This window comes from Megalobrama amblycephala, linkage group LG10 (genome assembly GCF_018812025.1).
Source record: "Megalobrama amblycephala isolate DHTTF-2021 linkage group LG10, ASM1881202v1, whole genome shotgun sequence".
NCBI classification, from domain to species: Eukaryota; Metazoa; Chordata; class Actinopteri; order Cypriniformes; family Xenocyprididae; genus Megalobrama; species Megalobrama amblycephala.
The window spans coordinates 21469919-21490351 of record NC_063053.1 but is presented as its reverse complement, the minus strand read 5'-3'; the positions used below and the strand labels follow the sequence as shown (position 1 = coordinate 21490351).

The following is a 20433-nucleotide window of genomic DNA, read 5'->3' as shown; positions in this document are numbered from 1 at the left end:
CATACCCAAAATACATATTTATGGTCACAGTTATATAAAATGAAAAGCACTATCATAGTGATTAAACACAGCTCAAGGCACTCAGTGGTCCTACTTCACAAAACTTAAAATCTAGCACAGTTTTAGAAAATAAAATATTTCAATACAAGCATTTCAGTCAAATAAAATGTATGCAACATGTCAAACCTTTAACCAGCGAAGGAAAATCAACCCGCGGCAAAGTTTAGAAGTAGCCCCGTGGTAAAACAGCGGACTTGGCAACCCTGGAGCAGGGTCTGTTCTATAAGGCTTTTAAATGCACTGCGAGCAATACAAGTAGACACGCTGACGCCGAGTGAAGCGCGTGGAAGAGAGCCCCCACAATGCGTCAGCTGACTACAGAGGATCTGAAGACCCTGGAAGTAGACCTTAAAAACTACTTTCCACAGTCACGGCAGGTTTGAAAGCATTCATTGAGCTAATAAAGTACATCTTCAAATGATCCTATAATCCGCATAAGTTTGCTAACAAACTTAGCTACTAAAAATACAAAATTTCATATAATGCTTTACATGCAACTCAACTGTCAGCGGTAGCAGTAAACGTCATTTGCGACGCATTGACTGCAAACCTTTAATTTGGTCTTGCTTTATATTTTTTATACTTTGTCCTGGATATATACAGGTATATGGATGTATTGTCCAACTCAACAGAACTGGACAGAGAGCTGATCCTGTTAGTGTGTTTGTTGACCTGTGGCCAGACTTCAGAGTTGTACTCATTAAACCAGAAGTTCGTGAGGTATCAGGAACATTGTGAAATATAAATGATTAGTTAAATAGTTAACAATAGGTTCAACAACTCGTTTCCTATTTTTTCTACAGACGGGAGACCTTTTCAAAGACTTGACTGTGTTTTCAAAAAACGATGTCTACCTCAGAGACCTGCTGGCACAGATAGATGTCATTGATTGGAAGATGTATATTTGCTTAGGTACTTAAATCTCTTTTTGCTAGTTTTTCACATAAATCACTCAAAACCTTGAAGATCTCACACTTTTTCCATTAAAACCTTTGTTTCAAGCCGCTGAGCTTCAACATGAGAAGATGCTGGAAGTCGTGGCAATAAACAGAGGTGTACCCGTGAAGAAAGAAGCTGTGTGCCACATGTTGGTTCTTCGAGAGACATCAAAACAGTCACAAGTTGATAGGTGAAGTATATCAGCTGTAATCATTGACGCCACACTTCAGACATACAATTTTATGGCAGTTCATAGTTTAAGTCAAATTATGTTCAGTAATGTACAAGCACTGTAACTGAAATGTAACCTTTAAATGGCCCTTCAGTTGTTGTCAACATCATTGTATGTCATTCTTAAACCTTTGTTGGTCTTCAGTCATTTTATTTAATTGAAATGTTATTGTGGACATGATTAGAAAAGGCTAAATGGTCTTAAATATTGTTACACATATGATCTTCATGATCAAAAATGCCATAGGATATGAATGGGAAATATGAAAATACAGAGCAGTTTTTGGGTACAGTCTACAAGTAAGACACAATAGTCTTCTTTGATAATGTCTAAAATATATATCCAAATGCAAAACCTAATAAAAGTAAGTAATAATGTCTGAAAACATTCTTATAAGCAACTAGAGATTACACAGCCCTGTTATATTTATATATATATGGCTATACTGGCATGTAGTGTATCATGGTATTGCATATGATTTTCTTTATGTTTCCTACCACATGACTCCAATCTGCCTTCAGTTTTATAAATTTCTATAATTTTTATAAATGTATAAATACCTTTTTAACAAACTAAAATTCCTTGAAACTTCAAGCTTTTTAAACAACTACAAACTTTCTGTCTAGAAAACAAAGTTTGTCTTTCAAGCATTTTAATCTAGTTTATTCTATTATTTTATATAGACAGAAATGGTGCATAATTTAGAGAGGTTGTCTAGTACCATAAAATCCTCTCAAAATACAACATATTAATCAAAATATACTACAATCATTTCATAACAAATGTTACACTAATTTCATTTGGACTGTATTGACCCCTAAGTGAGGAATATCAGGTTAAACTAATATTTGTTTTCTTTTTCCTGCAGTTTATCACTGACGCTATCTTCTCTCAACGAGTCTCATCTTGAACTAGTGAACAGTAGCTGGAAGTTTGGCTGTGAACACAGCAAACTAATGATTAAGAATATGATTTTGAACTTTCCCTCTTGTTGTGTCCTGGACGCAGATGATCAACCAGTAGCATGGATATTAACTTATCCCTCCTGTGCTCTGGGAATGTTGTACACTGTTCCAGAACACAGAGGAAAAGGCTATGCAAAAGCACTGGTCACCATTATGTCAAAGAGACTCCACTCTCAAGGTTATCCAGTGTACTGTTTTATAGAGGAGAAGAACCAGTTATCCTACACGCTCTTCACAAGCCTGGGTTTCACAGAGGAACCGGATTACAGGGCAGCCTGGTTTGTATTTAATGATTTTTAGAGCAGAAATCAAAATTGTTTAGCTTCTGTTCTGTCTGATGCTGTGTGTTGCTATGTAAAAAGCTGTTTTCTGATATGATGTTCATACAACTTTAAAAAAACACCAATACATCAACCACATCATTAACCAAAACATTTGTTTTATTTAAATTATAAAGAATCCATTCCATTAATAAAATGGGTAAAACAACTATATATTCTTTGTATCAAATGCAAAACAAACATTTACAGTTAAACTACACATTGTGTAGCATCAGCTTGCTTTGTTTTTCTAGTTAAAGCCGTTTTATTTTTCTGCATACTCTTCTAGTCGAAGCAGCCATTTATGCCAGAACGGCATAATCTGCTGTGAGTTCAGGAAGTGAGTATGTGCGGGTGATCCGTCTTTGTAGGCCACCACAATTAAACCGCTTTCTACCTGTGCATAAACAACAGAACATGATGAAAGACTGCAATGGAAAACTTCAACAAGCCATTTAAAAAGAGTAAATGACTTAAGGCCCCGTTTATACATGGAAATAAGATCCATCTCAGATGATTTGTTCACTAGTGGTCAGACACGACCTTTTTACACAGGGTATTAACATGTGACCACTGGTTAATAGATTTTGAGGGGAGCGATTTTATGACTACTGTTCAAAAGTTTACGGTATGTACAATTTTATAAATGCTGCAGGAAGTCTCTTATGCTCATCAAAGCTGAATTGTTTTTGTTCACAAATAGTTAAATTTTGTGAAATATTACTGATTCAAAATAACTGTTTGGTATTAAATTTAGCAAATTTTGCGACTTTTCAGACCCCTTTTTTTGAAAGAAAATGACCAGCAACAAATCTAGTGACTTTTTGGACTTCTGGTTAACATGTAGGCTAGTCAGTCACAATATCATGCTCTTTCCATAGTTTGACAGAAAATATGTAAATGAGAACAGGATATCCGGCTATATATTGTATCAAAATGCAGTATGTGAGCACTGATTAGGAGAGAAAGTGGATGTAAAATGCCGACAGTTGGTGCATTACGTCATCTAGCGACATTTGAATACTTTTTGAGCAGCCTTTAGCTACTTTCCAAACAGTTGGCAACACTACATTTGTTCCCGTGATGGCAAAGCTGAATTTTCAGCGGCCATTACTTCAGTCTTCAACTTCACATGATACTTCAGAAATCATCCTAACATGCTGATTTGGTTCTCAAGAAACATTTATTATTATTATCAATATTGAAAACAGCTGTGCAGCTTAAAGGGATAGTTCACCCAAAAATGAAAATCTGATGTTTATCTGCTTACCCCCAGCGCATCCAAGATGTAGGTGACTTTGTTTATTCAGTAGAACACAAATGATGATTTTTAACTCCAACCGTTGATGTCTGTCAGTCTTATAATGCGAATCAATGGTCACACAGTTTATAAGAGGCAATAAACATGTACAGATGAATCCAAATTAAACCCTGCGGCTTGTGACGACACATTGATGTCCTAAGACACGAAACGATCGGTTTGTGCGAGAAACCGAACAGTATATCATTTTTTACCTCTAATACACCACTATGTCCAACTACGTTCAGCAATTGCTTGGTGAGGTCTGATCGCGCTCTGACAACGGAAGTGATGTCTAGCACTCATTGAAGTATAAGCGCGAGACATCACTGCCGTTGTCAAAGCGCGATCAGACATCACCAAGCAATTGCTGAATGCATCAATGTGCCGTCACGAGCCGCAGGGTTTAATTTGGATTCGTCTGTGCATGTTTATTGACTCTTATAAACTGTGTGACCATTGACTCGCATTATAAGACTGACAGACATCAATGGTTGGAGTTAAAAATCATCATTTGTGTTCTACTGAAGAAACAAAGTCACCTACATCTTGGATGTGCTGGGGGTAAGCAGATAAACATCAAATTTTCATTTTTGGGTGAACTATCCCTTTAATATTATTGAGGAAACTGTGATACATTTTTTCAGGATTCATTGGTGAATAGAAAGTTCAAAAGAACATAATTTATTTGAAACAAATCTTACTTAATGTGTCCTTTCTTTCTGAATAAAACTATTAATTTCTTTTAAGAAATATATCTTACTGACCACAAACTTTGACGTTTGTCATAAATGTCAAAATGTTTCTCCTAAATATACTTGAATTTCAATCTAAGCACAAAATTGATAGATCAAGCTGAATTCTCAAGTACCTGTATTAACTGAACTGAATTGTGTAAAATATGATCTATGTTACTGCATCTTGATATCAGGCAAAATGTAGTTCTGTGATGTCTTGTGCATATAATAATAATAATAATAATATTATGTTACATTTATATAGCGCTTTTCACAGCACTTTACTTATGGAAAAGGGGAATATCCTCAACCCCCACCAATGTGCAGCATCCACCCGGATGATGCGATGGCAGCCATATTGTGCCAGAACACCCACCACACACCAGCTTATTGGTGGAGGGAAGGCAGGGTGATGAAGCCAGTCAGTATTTATATGGGGATGATTAGAAGGCCTTGATGATGAATAGAGGCCAATTGGCAAATTTGGCCAGGGTTACGCCCCTACTCTTTTTGGAAGCATATCCTCTGGTTTTTAATAACCACAGAGAGTCAGGACCTCGTTTTAACGTCCATCCGAAGGACAGTGCTTTTTTTATAGTATAGTGTCTTGATCACTATACTGGGGCATTAGGACCCACATAGACAACAGGGTGAGCACCCTCTGCTGGTCTCACTGACATATTTTATATTTGTTTCGGATCTCAATACCAGGTGTAAACGGGGTCAGTAATGTTTACCTGGTAACTGTAGTTGTTGTCACTGTTCAAGGCCCCAATGTATGCAGCTACTTGTAATGGATTGTCATAAGTATGGCGAAGCAAGGGCTTGGGCTTTTCTGAGGTCTTCCAGTCAATGACACACAATGAACCTCTGTATGAGAGCAGATGAAGGGATGAATAACAATGTAAATATGTGCAAGAAAGCATCAAGAATACACAATTCTATTAAAATAATCCAGGATACGTTAAAAAGTACATGATGAATCTGATTATGAATCCTTATGACTTTTTGATTTAAAGAAATGAATCTCACCTGTATTGGGCAACACAATCTACAATGCCCAGGTATTGTAATGTAGAATGTTGCACAGCACTCTCAATAGCTCTCACTCCTGTTATATCATTCAGCACATGAGATACACTCTCTACATATCCAGACACATCCATTGGGTGCTCAGGGTCCTCTTTAGAAGAGGTTTCCTGGGTGAAATTCTCCTCAATGGCAGCATGGAACAGCCGTCCTTGTCTGAAAATGTCTAAAACACGACACATATAAATTAGGAGGTGTAGTTCTTTTAATATTAAGAAAATAAATATTCTTACTCAAGCTGTATTCCTTAAATCCTTCCTCTCCGAGTTCAGCAATCATCTTTCTCTTCCACCTCTCCAGGTAAAAGGCTTGGTCAGGTGGCATGGTCTTCTGGAGGATTCGGGTCACACTGGGCAGATGTTTCGTATGAGAGTCCCTCTGTAATGTTATACGAGCCAAAGGTCCCGGCACATACTCCGACTGACCTTTGGCCTCATTTAACAGTGGATGCAGGTTTTTAGGTACTTTGGGCTGTTGTGAAGGCGGTCTGGATCGTACTACAGGTCCGTACAGCTGACAGTCCTCATCCTCGATGCTCGCAGGAGTCTGGGAGCTGGTTTTTGAGGACAACACCGCGCGCACTAGAGACGAGTAGCGCTCTGTGTCCACTGTGCGGTATTGACTGACCTTTTTGCGTGCTCGCCATTGACAGCTAGTTGAAAAGTTGTCCACACGCGAGAACTGACCAGAGGGGAAGCCCATTGATCTCGCACACTTGCATTGTATCAAAAGCTTCAATACTTGCATTGTAATCGCCATACTTAATGTTCTTATCCTGTTTCTACGGTTATGTTTACGTCTGCATTCGCATACTTTGTGAAATGGACAGATAGATTAAAATAAATAAACTAAAAAAAGTTAGCGACCACGATGATGATACATTCCAGTTTCAAATGGAGCGCAGTTTGAACTGGATATACAGGGGAATTATGGGAATTGTAGTTTGAACTTCATCGAACGTACATTGAACACGTTCCTATAAAACATAATTTCCCACAATGCAACGTTTAGGTGTAGGCTTTGAAAGTAGTCTTTATATATATGCTCACGTTTAATATATATGGTTCACTTTATATATATGGTCATGTTTAGTAGAAAAGCAATAAAACAACTTTTCGTTTCTACACGCCAAAACACTAAGCAATTTTATGTAGCAGCTTCTCACAAGTCACAACATGTTGTTAATTTAGTCATTAAATATTTTAATGTTCTGTATAGTGGGTATATAATATGTTTTTCTCTCTCTTTTCGCGATGATATGTCAATATTCGAACAAATGAAAGTGTTTAAAGACTTTTATTTTGACGTGTTGCCAGAAAAAATTCGAGCCGGATGTCCATAGTGACAGGCGAGAGAGGAAAGTGAGGAGCACGAGCTGCATTTGGGAAGTTAAAAGTACAGTTTAATGTACAACCCAGAGACGATAAAATAAGTGAAATATCTTCTGAAAATGACATCTATATCAGAGGACAGCGATAAGGAGAAGGTATGTGTTGCCATATCTCTCTATTATAGAGTCAAAGTTTGTTAATGAAGATTGTTTTGAGCACTCAACTTGCTCGGTTGCTTAAAAACCGCCCAGCTCTGCTTAGTATTTTGTAGTGAGCAATCGCAAATTATGTCTCTCTTACTGATAGCTATAACTCTTTACTAGCTGTGTTACCCAATAACAACTGCAAAACAGGTTTTAAACTGTCTTCGTGTCATAGTCTATCTATCTGCCTGCCTTTCTATCTCTCTATCTGCCTATCTCTCTGCCTGTCTGTCAATAATGATAATATTTTAGCTGGCAGTGTAATTATAGTGATATTGGCCAATGCGTCAGTAGTTGTATTTGTTTTGTCAATAAATGTGTGTGTGTGTGTGTATATATATATATATATATATATATATATATATATATATATATATATATATATATATATATATATATATATTCTGTAGAAATAATTTGAGAAATTTTCTCTTACTGCTTTTTCCAAACTCAACGACTGATCACTACACTGTTTATGTAATAAACGACGTTATGTTTTGTTGGATTACTGAATAACATGTTTTCTTTGCTAACATGGTTTCATAAGCATAGACAATAGAGTAAATATATATATTTTTTTAATATCTGCAATTTTGTCCCCATACACATTCAGGAGTCTTTATTTGAAGCTCTCTTCATGATTTTTCTCAAGACGTTTGACATTTTTACAAATCATGCTTTATATAGGTGCGTTCTGTATCAGTGGACTTGAACCACGATGCATCTCTCCTCATTGATATCCCTGATGCCCTCTGTGAACGTGACAAAGTCAAATTCACCGTCCACACCAAGGTGAGCCAACAGATCAAATTTATATCCATTCAAATAAGTCAGTGCTTGAGTAGCTTGCACACGCTATGTATTATTTAGTGTAACTTACCATGATCTATAATAGTTCTTTGACTGTCTGTCAGTATTTGTATTGTCACATACATTTGATGTAGTCTTAGATGAAGTCTTTGACTCATACTGTCAATTTGCCCTTCACTTTCTCTCAGACCACACTTAGTTCCTTTCAGAAGCCAGACTTTTCTGTGCCACGCCAGCATGAAGATTTCCTCTGGCTCCATGACACAATTGTGGAGACTGAAGATTATGCTGGGCTCATTGTAAGTTTAAAACCCATATTCATATTGTCTAGATTTATGAAAGCTCATCACCAGCAACAGAATGCAACTGTTGGCCGACATGCAAACCACAGAGTTTCTCTACTGACAATCAGTTTGCATTGTACATGATTGGAATAGCCAAGTAGTCTCATATGGAATTGGCTTGCTTTTACAGTGTACTTTCCTCCTTCCTCCCTTCTCGATATTCCTTAGATCCCTCCCGCCCCACCAAAACCTGACTTTGAGGGTCCCCGGGAGAAGATGCATAAATTGGGAGAGGGGGAATCGAGCATGACAAAGGAAGAATATGCCAAAATGAAGCAGGAACTTGAAGCGTGAGTCAAATTCTGCACTATATTTTTATATTTTTTCACTTTTTTTTGCACATAGGTTGTGGCGTATAATTAAATCAGTGTATCGTTTCAGAGAATATCTTGCTGTTTTTAAGAAGACCGTGCAGGTTCATGAAGTTTTTCTTCAGCGACTCTCCTCCCACCCCGTCTTCAGCAAGGACAGAAACTTCCAGATATTCCTGGAATACGACCAGGATGTGAGTCTTCCGCTTTGTCTAGGCCAGTCCTGTTCATCCCAGACCAGGAAACAGAGAGACAGTGAGAGGGACTGTTGGCATTGCTTATTTCCTGCGAAGCTGCAATGTTGGCAGTTTAAACACAAATGGAGAGAGGTTGGAGGATGAGTGCAGAAGATAAAGGGGGATTGGAGGAGGGAAACTTCCTGCTTAGTTCAGCGCAAAAACTGTCTCTGACTGGACAACTGTTATTTTGCTGATTCATATATATAGATAAAGTCTCAGCCATAAGCTGTAATTCTTGTATTGTACTGATAAGTGTCAGTTGTACTGATAACAAAGACACGTGACCTTCTTGGATCTCAGCCAGTGGCGATAAAGACTACGCACTGTGGTTCTGCCTTCTGATTGGTTCATATTTGGCTTGACTTTGTTCTCCTCTTTTCATTTGTTGTTTAGCTCACCGTAAGGAGGAAAAATGCCAAGGAAATGTTTGGTGGGTTCTTTAAGAACATGGTAAAGACTGCAGATGAAGTCCTTATCTCAGGGGTCAAGGTCAGTGTGTCAATCATCTCTTTGTGGGTGTGTTTTTATTATCAGCACAACAGACAGGCAGCAGTTTTCTGACTTGTGTCATGATATGCCAGGTTTTTTTTTTTTTATTATTATTATTCTTTTCTTTTTTGTAGGAAGTTGATGAGTTTTTTGAACAGGAGAAGACTTTTCTGTTGGATTATTCCGGTAAAATCAAAGATGCCACTGCTAAGGCTGAGAAAATGACCCGTTCACACAAAAGTGAGACCATTTCATACAAATGAATTATCTGGCTGCAAACATTTTGGCTATTTGTTTAGGCTAAGAGATATTAATATTCACAAAAAGATTGTCTTTCTTTTCTTAGATGTTGCTGATGATTATAACCACATTTCTGGGGCTCTGAACAGCACTGCTGCAGACAACAATAACTCTGCCTTTAAAAAGTGAGAAGTGTATTATGTCTTGCTTGCTGTAAAAACAGCTTTATCAAAGAACAGTAATACATTTTTGATACATTAAAGCGTTAGTTCACCCAAAAATAAAAATTCTGTCATTTATTACTCACCCTCATGTCATTCTACACCTGTAAGACCTTTGTTCATCTTCGGAACACAAATTAAGAAATTTTTGATGAAATCCGATGGCTCAGTGAGGCCTCTATTTCCAGCAATGCCACCGAACTTCTTAAGATTCAGAAAGGTACTAAAGGCATTTAAAACAGTTCATGTGACTACAGTGGTTCTACCTTAATAATATAAAGCAACTAGAAAACTTTTTGTGCCAAAAAACAAAATAACGACTTTTCAACAATAACTAGTGATGGCTGATTTCAAAACACTGCTTCTAATCTTTACGAATCGTTTCGAATCAGTTGTTCGGGGCACCAAAGTCACGTGATTTCAGCAGTTTGGGAGTTTGATACGCGATCCGAATCACTGAATCAAAACAAAAGATTCGTAAAGCTTCGAAGCAGTGTTTTGAAATCGCCCATCACTAGAAATTGTTGAAAAGTCATTATTTTAATATAACTTTATAATATTAAGGTAGAACCACTGTACTCACATTAAATGTTTTTATTATCTTTCTGAATCTTGAGAGGTTCGGTGACATTGCTGGAAATAGAGGCCTCACTGAGCCATCAGATTTCATCAAAAATATCTTAATTTGTGTTTCAAAGATGAACGAAGGTCTTACGGGTGTGGAACGACATGAGGATGAGTAATTAATGACATTATTTTCATTTTTGGGTGAACTAACCCTTTAAGCAGCATAGCATAAATTGATATGCTAGTAAATTAGTAAAGTTAGTAGCTGTTAACAGCTGGTAAACTGTGTGCGCACGCATTTTTTTTTTTTTTTTATATTTCACTTGCCCTACCAACATTTACACTAGCCCCATCACATGTTGTTTTTATATTATTTAGATTTAAACATTTAAATCAGCAGAATTTACAACAACAAATACATTCCACAAAACAAGTGTTGAAGCTTGATGATGTAAGATTTTTATTTTTACTTAATCTTTGTTCTCCTTCCAGGCACTTAGAAAAATGTGCTGATGTGTTTGAAAAGCTTCGTGTGAGTATCTCTGTAGGATTTTTCTAACCAACTTACTAACCAACTGTTGCCATTTTCATAAGATCATGAGTAACATGTTACAGCATTTGTGTGTTTTGCAGAAAGTGGAGGACAGGGTGGCATCAGATCAGGAGCTCAAGCTGACAGAATTGTTGAGATACTACACAAGGGACATCCAGGCTGCTAAGGTAAAACCTTCCCTCTGTTTGTGTTACATCAGTTGTATAACATTACATAGACTGGATTGTATAATTCAACCAAGTATTTTAGAGTGTATGTTTTATAGTTATTACCAGAATGGGTTCATTGTAGGGTGGAAACTCACATTTTTGCCCACCAGACCTGCCTGGGTTTTTTTTTTTTTTTTTACCCATCAGTCAGACAAACATACACATCGTTGTGTTCTTCAGGAATACATCATTGGTTCTTATACTGTAGCTCACCTGCCACTGTGTAAAGAGTACCCGCATTTGGCTGACAACCCTGGGTCATTGTTCACTAACAACACTCAAATAAGTTGATTTATCCTGATTATAGGTTTAGCAATAATGCATTCCATTCCGTCCTTCAGGACCTTTTATATAGACGTGCACGGGCACTTGCCGATTATGAGAATTCCAATAAAGCTCTCGACAAGGCTCGTCTGAAGGGTAAGGACATCGCACAGGCTGAGGAGAACCAGAAGCAGTGTCTGCAAAAGTTTGACAAGCTCTCCGAGTCTGGCAGGAAAGGTGTGTTGTACAATCAAAACCTTTTTTTTTTATTTAACTGTTTAATAACCCTAATGAATTATACTATGATTGTCTGAGTTTTTAATATATGAAGAGTTAATATGGTGTTTATAGATCTTGGCTGGTAGCCAATAGAATATAGATTTGAATTCTGCAAGGAGTGATTTTTATGAACTATTGCCATTGTACCCGGTAAGCTGGTTAACTGCAGAGAAATTGGGAAGAATATTGATGATGAGACTATAAAGTATTTAAAAAGTATCAGAAAATAGTTGAGTTTTTGGTGAACTTCCTTCAAGTCACTAATTACTTACTTTCATTGATTTCTTGTGTTTGTAGAGCTCACCAGCTTCAAGGCAAGGCGTGTAGTAGCCTTTCGTAAGAACTTGGTTGAGATGACGGAGCTGGAAATAAAACATGCCAAGGTGAGGATGATGAAGTGTCATGTGTCCGGGTGGCACAAGTGTTCCTACAGTCATGGACAACTTGGTAATAGTAGAGAATTGTAAAGTTGTGATTACCAAGCCTGGTAATGTCTCTATTTAAATTTCTTCATTTAAATTTCTATATGAATTATACACTACCATTCAAAAGTTTGGGGAAAATAAGATTGTTTTTAAAGAAATATATACTTTTATTCAGCAAGGATGATGCATTAAATTGATCAAAGTGACAGTAAAGACATTTATAATGTTACAAAACATTTTCTATTTCAAATAAATGCTTTGAACTTTATATTCATTAGAGTCCTGAAAAAAAAAGTATCACAGTTTCCACAAAAATATTAAGCAGCTCAGCTGTTTCCAACATTAATTAAAGGTGCCCTAGATTATGTTTTTAAAAGATGTAATATAAGTCTAAGGTGTCCCCTGAATGTGTCTGTGAAGTTTCAGCTCAAAATACCCCATAGATTTTTTTTTTATTAATTTTTTTAACTGCCTATTTTGGGGCATCATTATAAACGCGCCGATTTTATCCTGCGTCCCCTTTAAATCCCGTGCTCTCCGCCCACAGAGCTCGCGCTTGCCTTAAACAGTGCCTTAACAAATTTTACACAACTAATATAACCCTCAAAATGGATCTTTACAAAGTGTTCGTCATGCATGTGGCATGCATGCGTCGGATTATGTGAGTATTGTATACTGTTATATTGTTTACTTCTGATTTTGAATGAGTTTGATAGTGCTCCGTGGCTAACGGCTAATGCTACACTGTTGGAGAGATTTATAGAGAATGAAGTTGTGTTTATGAATTATACAGACTGCAAGTGTTTAAAAATGAAAATAGCGACGGCTCTTGTCTCCGTGAATACAGTAATAAATGATGGTAACTTTAACCACATTTAACAGTACATTAGCAACATGCTAACGAAACATTTAGAAAGGCAATTTACAAATATCACTAAAAATATCATGATATCATGGATCATGTCAGTTATTATTGCTCCATCTGCCATTTTTCGCTATTGTTCTTGCTTGCTTACCTAGTCTGATGATTTGGTTGTGCACATCCAGACGTTAATACTGGCTGCCCTTGTCTAATGCCTTTTATAATGTTGGAAACATGGGCTGGCATATGCAAATATTGGGGGCGTACACCCTGACTGTTACGTAACAGTCGGTGTTATGTTGAGATTCACCTGTTCTTCGGAAGTCTTTTAAACAAATGAGATTTATATAAGAAGGAGGAAACAATGGAGTTTGAGACTCACTGTATGTCATTTCCATGTGCTGAACTCTTGTTATTTAACTATGCCAAGATAAATTCAATTTTTCATTCGAGGGCACCTTTAATATTATATAGAATTGTATGTTTGTTTCTTGTGCATCAAATCAGCATATTACAATGATTTCTGAAGGATCATGTGACACTGAAGACTGAAGTAACGATGCTGAAAATTCAACTTTGCATCACAGGAATAAATTACATTTTAAAATATATAAAAATATAATTTTTTTTACATTGTAATAATATATTTTACAAAACATTTTACTTTGTTTTTGATCAAATAAATGCAGTCTTGATGAGGATAAGATAAAAATCCATTTAAAAATCTTACTGACCCCAAACTTTTGAACAGTAGTAAACCTTTCTAGATATACTCGGCTCTAAAATATTTCAACATCTAGGATTGTTTATAGTTTAAAAAAGCTTAAAATATAGTAATCATGATCAACTAGGAAAGTCATGGTGATCCGTTAATCAGTAGATTTTAACATGGTTTGGCCCAACATGTTGACTTTCTTCCATCCATTCTCTCTCTTTTTCTCTGTCGTGTTCTCTCTTCTGTACACTCACTACAGAACAGTGTGTCCCTTCTGCAAGGCAGCATTGAGATGCTCAAAAGCAACTGACCCACACGATGAGCTCACTGGACCATCTTGAGCTCTTTGCATTGTTACCAACCCATTAGAGGGGAACCTGGATGCACCTACTTTAAATGTCCTTAATGTGGTTCTATAACCACTCTAAAACATAAAAAAGAGCCACCACCAGCAGTGTCACTACCATGTTTACACTTTATCCATTTTTTTCCTCATGCCTGGTTTTACTGCCAGAAACTTGCCACCAAACAGGGCAGTGTACATGACATCACCCCAAATCTCTCCCATTTATTTGAGTTCAGTAACACAATTGCTGTTAGCCTCCCTTTCTTTAAGTATTCCAGATCTTGCAAGCATTAGCTGAGATGTTTTAGCTCAGATTATGCGCACAGTTATAACCACCACAATGACAGAAGAAACAAAAGTGCATGACGTGATTTTTGTTTTGTTTTTGACTGCAATTTTGTACCTTTAAATGTGATTAATCTGCTTTTTGTTGTCACACTGGAAAGCTGATGCATACTTAACAAAAACATTACATAAAACTTGATGTGTGATGACAAACAGCAGTATAAACCTCAGAAGTGTTATGTGACATGGCATATTTTCTATTCAATTGAGATTCATCCAAAGACATGACCCAGTTTCTCATAGATTACTAGACAAAAATATAAGCGCCTAGGGAATGTTGACATTAATTTACATTCAAATTCTGTCAAATTATACTTTGCTAGGGTCAAAAACAGCACTTTTTGTATTTCATCTAGTTATTTTTATGTTAAATGTAAAGGACAGACTGTAAAATTGAACACTGACTCTGATGTCCCCATTTGGTGTGTGTGGGTGAATCTCACAACTTTCAATTTTGTTACTATTAGTAGTTTGTGGAATCCAGAGCTTTTTATGGTAAAGGTTATGCAGCCATGAATAACATGATGCTTCCATAAATGTTTTCCTCAAGCTGCATGTGTTTCCCTGAACTTAACTTTTTCAGTCATATGTGAAAAATGCCTCTGATTTAAGATTAAATTACGTAATTAATTTAGTTTGATAGTTTGCATCCACACTATTTCTTTATCAAATATAAATCAGCATTCCTTATTCAAATGTATTTTTCTACGTGACTAAATGTTTTCTCTTGATGTTGTTACTAACAGTTTAAGACTTGCTACATTTAAATTCAGTGGACCAATATATGTGTAAAGTTTGGTTTTATGTAAAGCCACAAAAATATGTGTCTGTGCTGTTCTAATTATGGTGATTTATGTTTTGTAAAAGCACTATTATAATCATGTGCGAACTCAGAGACGACAAATTTTATAAATGATTGTATAGATTAAAGAAAAGTGTTTTCATATGGATTATCATCATTTTTATGAAAGCTTGCAATAATGAAAATAAATATGCCCTGCTTTCCCAATTTGTGGCTTTTTGTGTCTTTTCATTCCTCCTTTTTTTTATAACGATGTAAACGTGAGTTTTTATATACAAGATGTTGAGTGTTAGATCTAAAATGCAACGTGAAGATTTCCCTTAAGGTTATGTGGTTACAAATCTCCATATTCTCACATATTAGTCTTAGTGTTCTTTGAACGACATATGCTACTTTTAAACATTGTTATTGTTTTAATTTAGCCTTTTTTTCCCACCAGAGGGTGGCAGTGCTTATATGTTTTTAATGATGTGTTAGTTATCTGTTGCTTGATGTGAGAAATGCTAAATATCAGACATCATAGCCGAGATACAGCTACAAAGAAGCAATATCTGCTATAGTTGCAGCCTCAAAGAAGCAATAGCTCCTTACCAATGGCGGTGTAGGAAGCTTTATTATTATATTTTATAGATTCTACTACAGCTAGAGATCAATTAATGGGATTACCAGACACATTTACTGCATTGACTTCCTCATTCCCTTTTGCCTAAACACACTGATTGAAGGTTTCCACCTAAAGCTGCTGCTGTCCACTTTTGGGCTGTACGGCTCATTACATTATCCACTGATTCATGTTTTTCTGTCAGTGAGAAAAGGAACTAGTTACTTCTTCATTATGTGATTGTTTCCCTGTCATTGGCCTCTGAACTGTAGGTCTGCAGGCCTTATCTTAGACTTCATGGCCCAGTTGTTCAGCCAGTGTTACATAATAATGACTTAAATATATGTAAAGTATTTGTCTCATGATGAAAGTATTCTCACCAACATGCTGTGACGTTGCTAAATGTTAACAGCTTAGCTCATTAATATTAATGAGATTATGACTATAGGGGAGGAGCTTTCCACAAGACTTTCCACATTTTGACTTCATCAGTTTATAATAGCACAATCTATTTTTCCAATAAGCTGATCATGGTGGTGTAGTGATGTACAGCCTGTGACTCATCATGACTGGCCAACCGTCCATGTGCTGACGCAAGAATGCAAGAATTTCATGGCAGACCACCACGCCATGCTCTGCCAAAAACCAAAAAGCTTCATTTGTAAAATCAATGATGAGGGAAGTTGGACTCTCAAACAAGTTGGAAAATGTTGTCATTTCAGTCAGGATGTGGGTCAGCTCTTCCAAACCACACAATAGATATGGTTGATGTCAGCAGTTGAGGTGGAAATTTTGTGGTTTTGCATTTGAGTTGTTGTACATAAGTGTAGAGTTCCTCATCTACTGTATATCTGGAGGCTATCCAGTGACTATTAGATCAGATGTGAAATTCAATGATGAACAACCTAGCAGCACTGCAGTTTTTATGGCCTTTTTTTTTTACTATCCACTATGTTGTGCTTTGACCCTAAAGCGTAATTGAAACTTTGAACACCAAATAAATGAAAGACTAAAACCTTGTGTACTTTTCCACAAGACTATATACTCTTTATAATAAAATCTGATGTTTTATATTAAGTTTGGCTTATTTGCATAGCTAAAAGCCTGTTTGGAGTACTTGATTCTGATCAAAAATTATATTCTGTGCTCAAATATTTTTGTATAATGTCCCTAAACTGGTAACTGATGTGCTAGTTTAATGTCCTTCGTGTCACTCAGCAGTCAGCTGATAATAAAAAAAATTCAGAAATAAAATAACAGAAAAAATAAAAATAATTGAATGTCCATTTATTCATTTATTTGATTAGCATATAAAAGTTGAATAATGTGAGTTTGTTGATCATAATAACAAAGCAAACCCCCACAGGATGATTGGGACCCTGAAGGGAAGTGCACGGGCTGAATGTATACTCTCCCTTACATATACAACAAAGTTGAGCAGCTGAAACAGAAATATAAGACGTTAAGTGGGTCATCCAATACAATTCCACCTTCCAGTCATACTAGACTTTCATTGTGCACTTATGATGCCGTTAAAGCTTTATATAGTCTACCTCTGTCCCAGTTTCCTTTTTCCTACTTTTCTACAGTTTTCAATATTGCTCTTGGATTACCCAATCACATCTCAGAATTCTGGGTCAGAGTGTCTTGTCCTGTGTTAAAATCAATGACTGCACCTACACAAAATATGGAGACGGCAAGTGCAAAATGGGTCCCCCACCTCAATGACTTTTGGTAGCATTTAAAATGCTACCACCCCTCGGCACTTAATGCATCGTGTTTCCTTCTGGAGCATCAGTGAATGTTTGAACCTTTTTTAATAGTTGAGTTTGAGTCCCTCAATTGTCCTCAGTGTGAAAAGAAGGATCTCAAAATCATTCAGTCACTGCTGGAAAGGGTTCAAATATGCAAAAAATGCTTAAAAACTGAAGAATCTGCAGGACCTGGAGATTTTTTCTGAAGAACAGAGCTCAGTTTAACTGCTCAGAACAAACAAGGGACTCAAGAACAACCATCACAAAACAAACAAACAGTCAGATCATCAGGTAACCACACACAGTATTGAGAACCAATGGTTCACAAACTTTTGAAAGGGGCCATTTGAATAAATTCTGCTTTTTTTTTTCTTGTGGACTATATATAAACATCTTTTATGTAAAATATCTTACTCAGGACAGTACTAAACAAAAAATAACATGCATTTTGTATGATCTCTCTTATTTTGTTAACATTTTCACTGATTCTGCAAGTGGTTCACATACTTTTTCTTACAACTGTAACTAGTAGTGAAACTAATTACTGTTGCCAGAAAGTAATAATATTACGTTTAAAGGAGTATAGTAAGGAGTAATAAATTACATTTTTTGAGTAACGAGCCACACAGTTATTGATATATACAACGTGTTTTTTTGTTTGTTTGTTTTTTACTCATATGTTTAAAGTGATAGTTGATTGACAGTTTAATATTTTATATTGGACAGAACTTTGGCTTACATCTTGAAACGAACAAAAGAATTAGAGAACAGTTAAGTTGATAGTGACAAATGCAAAACTGCTGCTTTTCACGATCACAGCCAATATGAGTATATATTTTCAATGTACAGTGCATCCGGAGAGTATTCACAGCGCTTCACTTTTTCCACATTTTGTTATGTTATAGCCGTATTCCAAAAGGGATTAAATTCATTTTTTCCCTCAAAATTCTACAAACAATACCCCATAATGACAATGTGAAAGAAGTTTGTTTTAAATCTTTGCAAAAATGAAGAAAAAAAAAAAATCCCATCCCAAGTGCTCAATACTTTGTTGAAGCACTTTGTTGAAGCACCAAGTCTTTTTGAGTATGATGCTATGAGCTTTGCACACCTATTTTTGGGCAGTTTCTCCTATTCTTCTTTGCAGGATCTTTCAAGCTCCATTAGGTTGGATGGGGAGCGTCGGTGCACAGCCATTTTCAGAGATGTTCAATCGGGTTCAAGTCTGGGCTCTGCTGGGCCCCTCAAGGACATTCACGGAGTTGTCCCATAGCCACTCCTTTGTTATCTTTGCTGTGTGCTTAGGGTCGTTTTCCTGTTGGAAGATGGACCTTCGCCCCAGTCTGAGGTCCAGAGTGCTCTGGAGCAGGTTTTCATCAAGGATATCTCTGTACATTGCTGCATTCATCTTTCACTCGATCCTGGCGAGTTTCCCAGTTCCTGCCACTGAAAAACATCCGCAGCATGATGCTGCCACCACCATGCTTCACTGTAGAGATGGTATTGACCAGGTAATGAGCAGTTCCTGGTTTCCTCCAGACATGACGCTTGCTATTCAGGCTAAAGAGTTCAATTTTTGTTGATCTCATGGTCTGAGAGTCCGCAGGTTCTGTCATGAGCCTTTTTCTGGGGAGTAGCTTCTGTCTGGCCACTCTACCATACAGGCCTGATTGGTGGAGTGCTGCAGAGATGGTTCTTCTTCTGGAAGGTTCTCCTCTCTCCACAGAGAAACGCTGGAGCTCTGTCAGAGTGACCATCGGGTTCCTGGTCACACTAAGGCCCTTCTCCCCTAATCGCTCAGTTTGGCTGGGTGGCCCGCTTTCCTGTTGGTTCCAAACTTCTTCTATTTACAGAAGGTCTGGACTCTATCGTAGCTTTCATTGGCCAAGGACCACCCAAAAGGACGTTTGACTGACATGTAACGCCACCAATCACAGTTCATTTTTGTTCTGTGTCATGTTTAGGGGCGTGAAAATGTAAAGTTGATGTCCCTTTAATAACAGACCTGCGTGCATCTAATAAAATATTCATTAAAAAACGTGCAAGTTTACTGCAACAATGGAGCCGCGAACTTTACATAGCTTTGAAAATCCAGCGTTTAGTTGATCCTGATAATAGCTCATTGTCACAGTTATAAACACGATGGCGTTCTTGTTCCATGAGGGGGTTTGGCATTACGGCATTTGTTTCCAGGTAGACCATTAAAGAATGCAACAAAAACATCTCCCGGACATCCTGTAGAATTCAACCAACCAGATGACGACTTTGAAAATCCCGAAGTGTTTCCAGTAAGGGTTATGCGCAATCTAACTTCCGTATTCCGTAAAACAAATCAGATCACTTCCAGTTTAGGTCTTTTGTATGTGCTTCATGAAAAAATTTGCTGTTTTATTCAAGATAACATAAAAGGAGTAGCAAAGATGAGCACAACTGATGTCCCCCTCATATGCAGATTGATATTTAAAAGTTTTTTTCATTTTTCTTCTTCACACTAACGTTTAGATATTTAATAGAATAAAACACCTATAACAATGTGAACTAGGTAGTTCCGCTGATTACCATAAAAGTCCATAGATATGCCGTCAGATCATACAGCTGTTAACAGTTTCTCTGACAAGCGGATGCAATGAGACAGTTTTCCGGTTTGGTCATGTGACATTTGACATATGCTACCCTGTTAAGTTTGCCATATGCATCAGACGTTCAGCCAACGGTCTGTGGGCGTGATGTCTGAGGCTGAGACTAGTGCTATAAGCACAGCAGCAAAAATAAATAGAATAGTATTTAAATTTAAATTATACATACATGTATCCCTTTTCTATGACCAGTATGTCCACTTCTCTTAAAAATTAAAGAGAATAAAATTAAAGAGAAGCAGTTT

General features: G+C 36.9%; 3 protein-coding genes across 4 annotated transcripts; 2 read left to right on the top strand and 1 right to left on the bottom strand.

Moving 5' to 3' along the window:
• The first annotated feature begins 281 nt into the window (after window positions 1-281).
• si:dkey-76k16.6 (uncharacterized protein LOC566817 homolog) lies at window positions 282-2628 on the top strand. Its single transcript, XM_048205425.1, has 5 exons — window positions 282-437; window positions 664-780; window positions 864-972; window positions 1063-1189; window positions 2100-2628. The coding sequence occupies exons 1-5, from the start codon at window positions 363-365 to the stop codon at window positions 2494-2496; spliced, it is 825 nt and encodes a 274-aa protein (XP_048061382.1). The 5' UTR covers window positions 282-362; the 3' UTR covers window positions 2497-2628.
• On the bottom strand, window positions 2619-6579 carry mgme1 (mitochondrial genome maintenance exonuclease 1). 2 transcript variants are annotated; one of them, XM_048205419.1, is made up of 4 exons: window positions 5876-6579; window positions 5586-5808; window positions 5291-5423; window positions 2619-2913 (listed from the first exon to the last, which is right to left on the bottom strand). In XM_048205419.1, the coding sequence occupies exons 1-4, from the start codon at window positions 6399-6401 to the stop codon at window positions 2782-2784; spliced, it is 1014 nt and encodes a 337-aa protein (XP_048061376.1). In that variant the 5' UTR covers window positions 6402-6579; the 3' UTR covers window positions 2619-2781. The 2 variants fall into 2 exon arrangements, with proteins under 2 accessions (XP_048061376.1, XP_048061377.1); XM_048205420.1 differs by having other exon boundaries at window positions 2619-2909.
• A 385-nt stretch (window positions 6580-6964) lies between these two features.
• On the top strand, window positions 6965-15404 carry snx5 (sorting nexin 5). Its single transcript, XM_048205417.1, has 13 exons — window positions 6965-7128; window positions 7864-7968; window positions 8175-8285; window positions 8499-8620; window positions 8712-8835; window positions 9274-9369; window positions 9504-9609; window positions 9716-9794; window positions 10890-10929; window positions 11031-11117; window positions 11501-11660; window positions 12000-12085; window positions 13964-15404. The coding sequence occupies exons 1-13, from the start codon at window positions 7093-7095 to the stop codon at window positions 14012-14014; spliced, it is 1203 nt and encodes a 400-aa protein (XP_048061374.1). The 5' UTR covers window positions 6965-7092; the 3' UTR covers window positions 14015-15404.
• Window positions 15405-20433: the final 5029 nt, after the last annotated feature.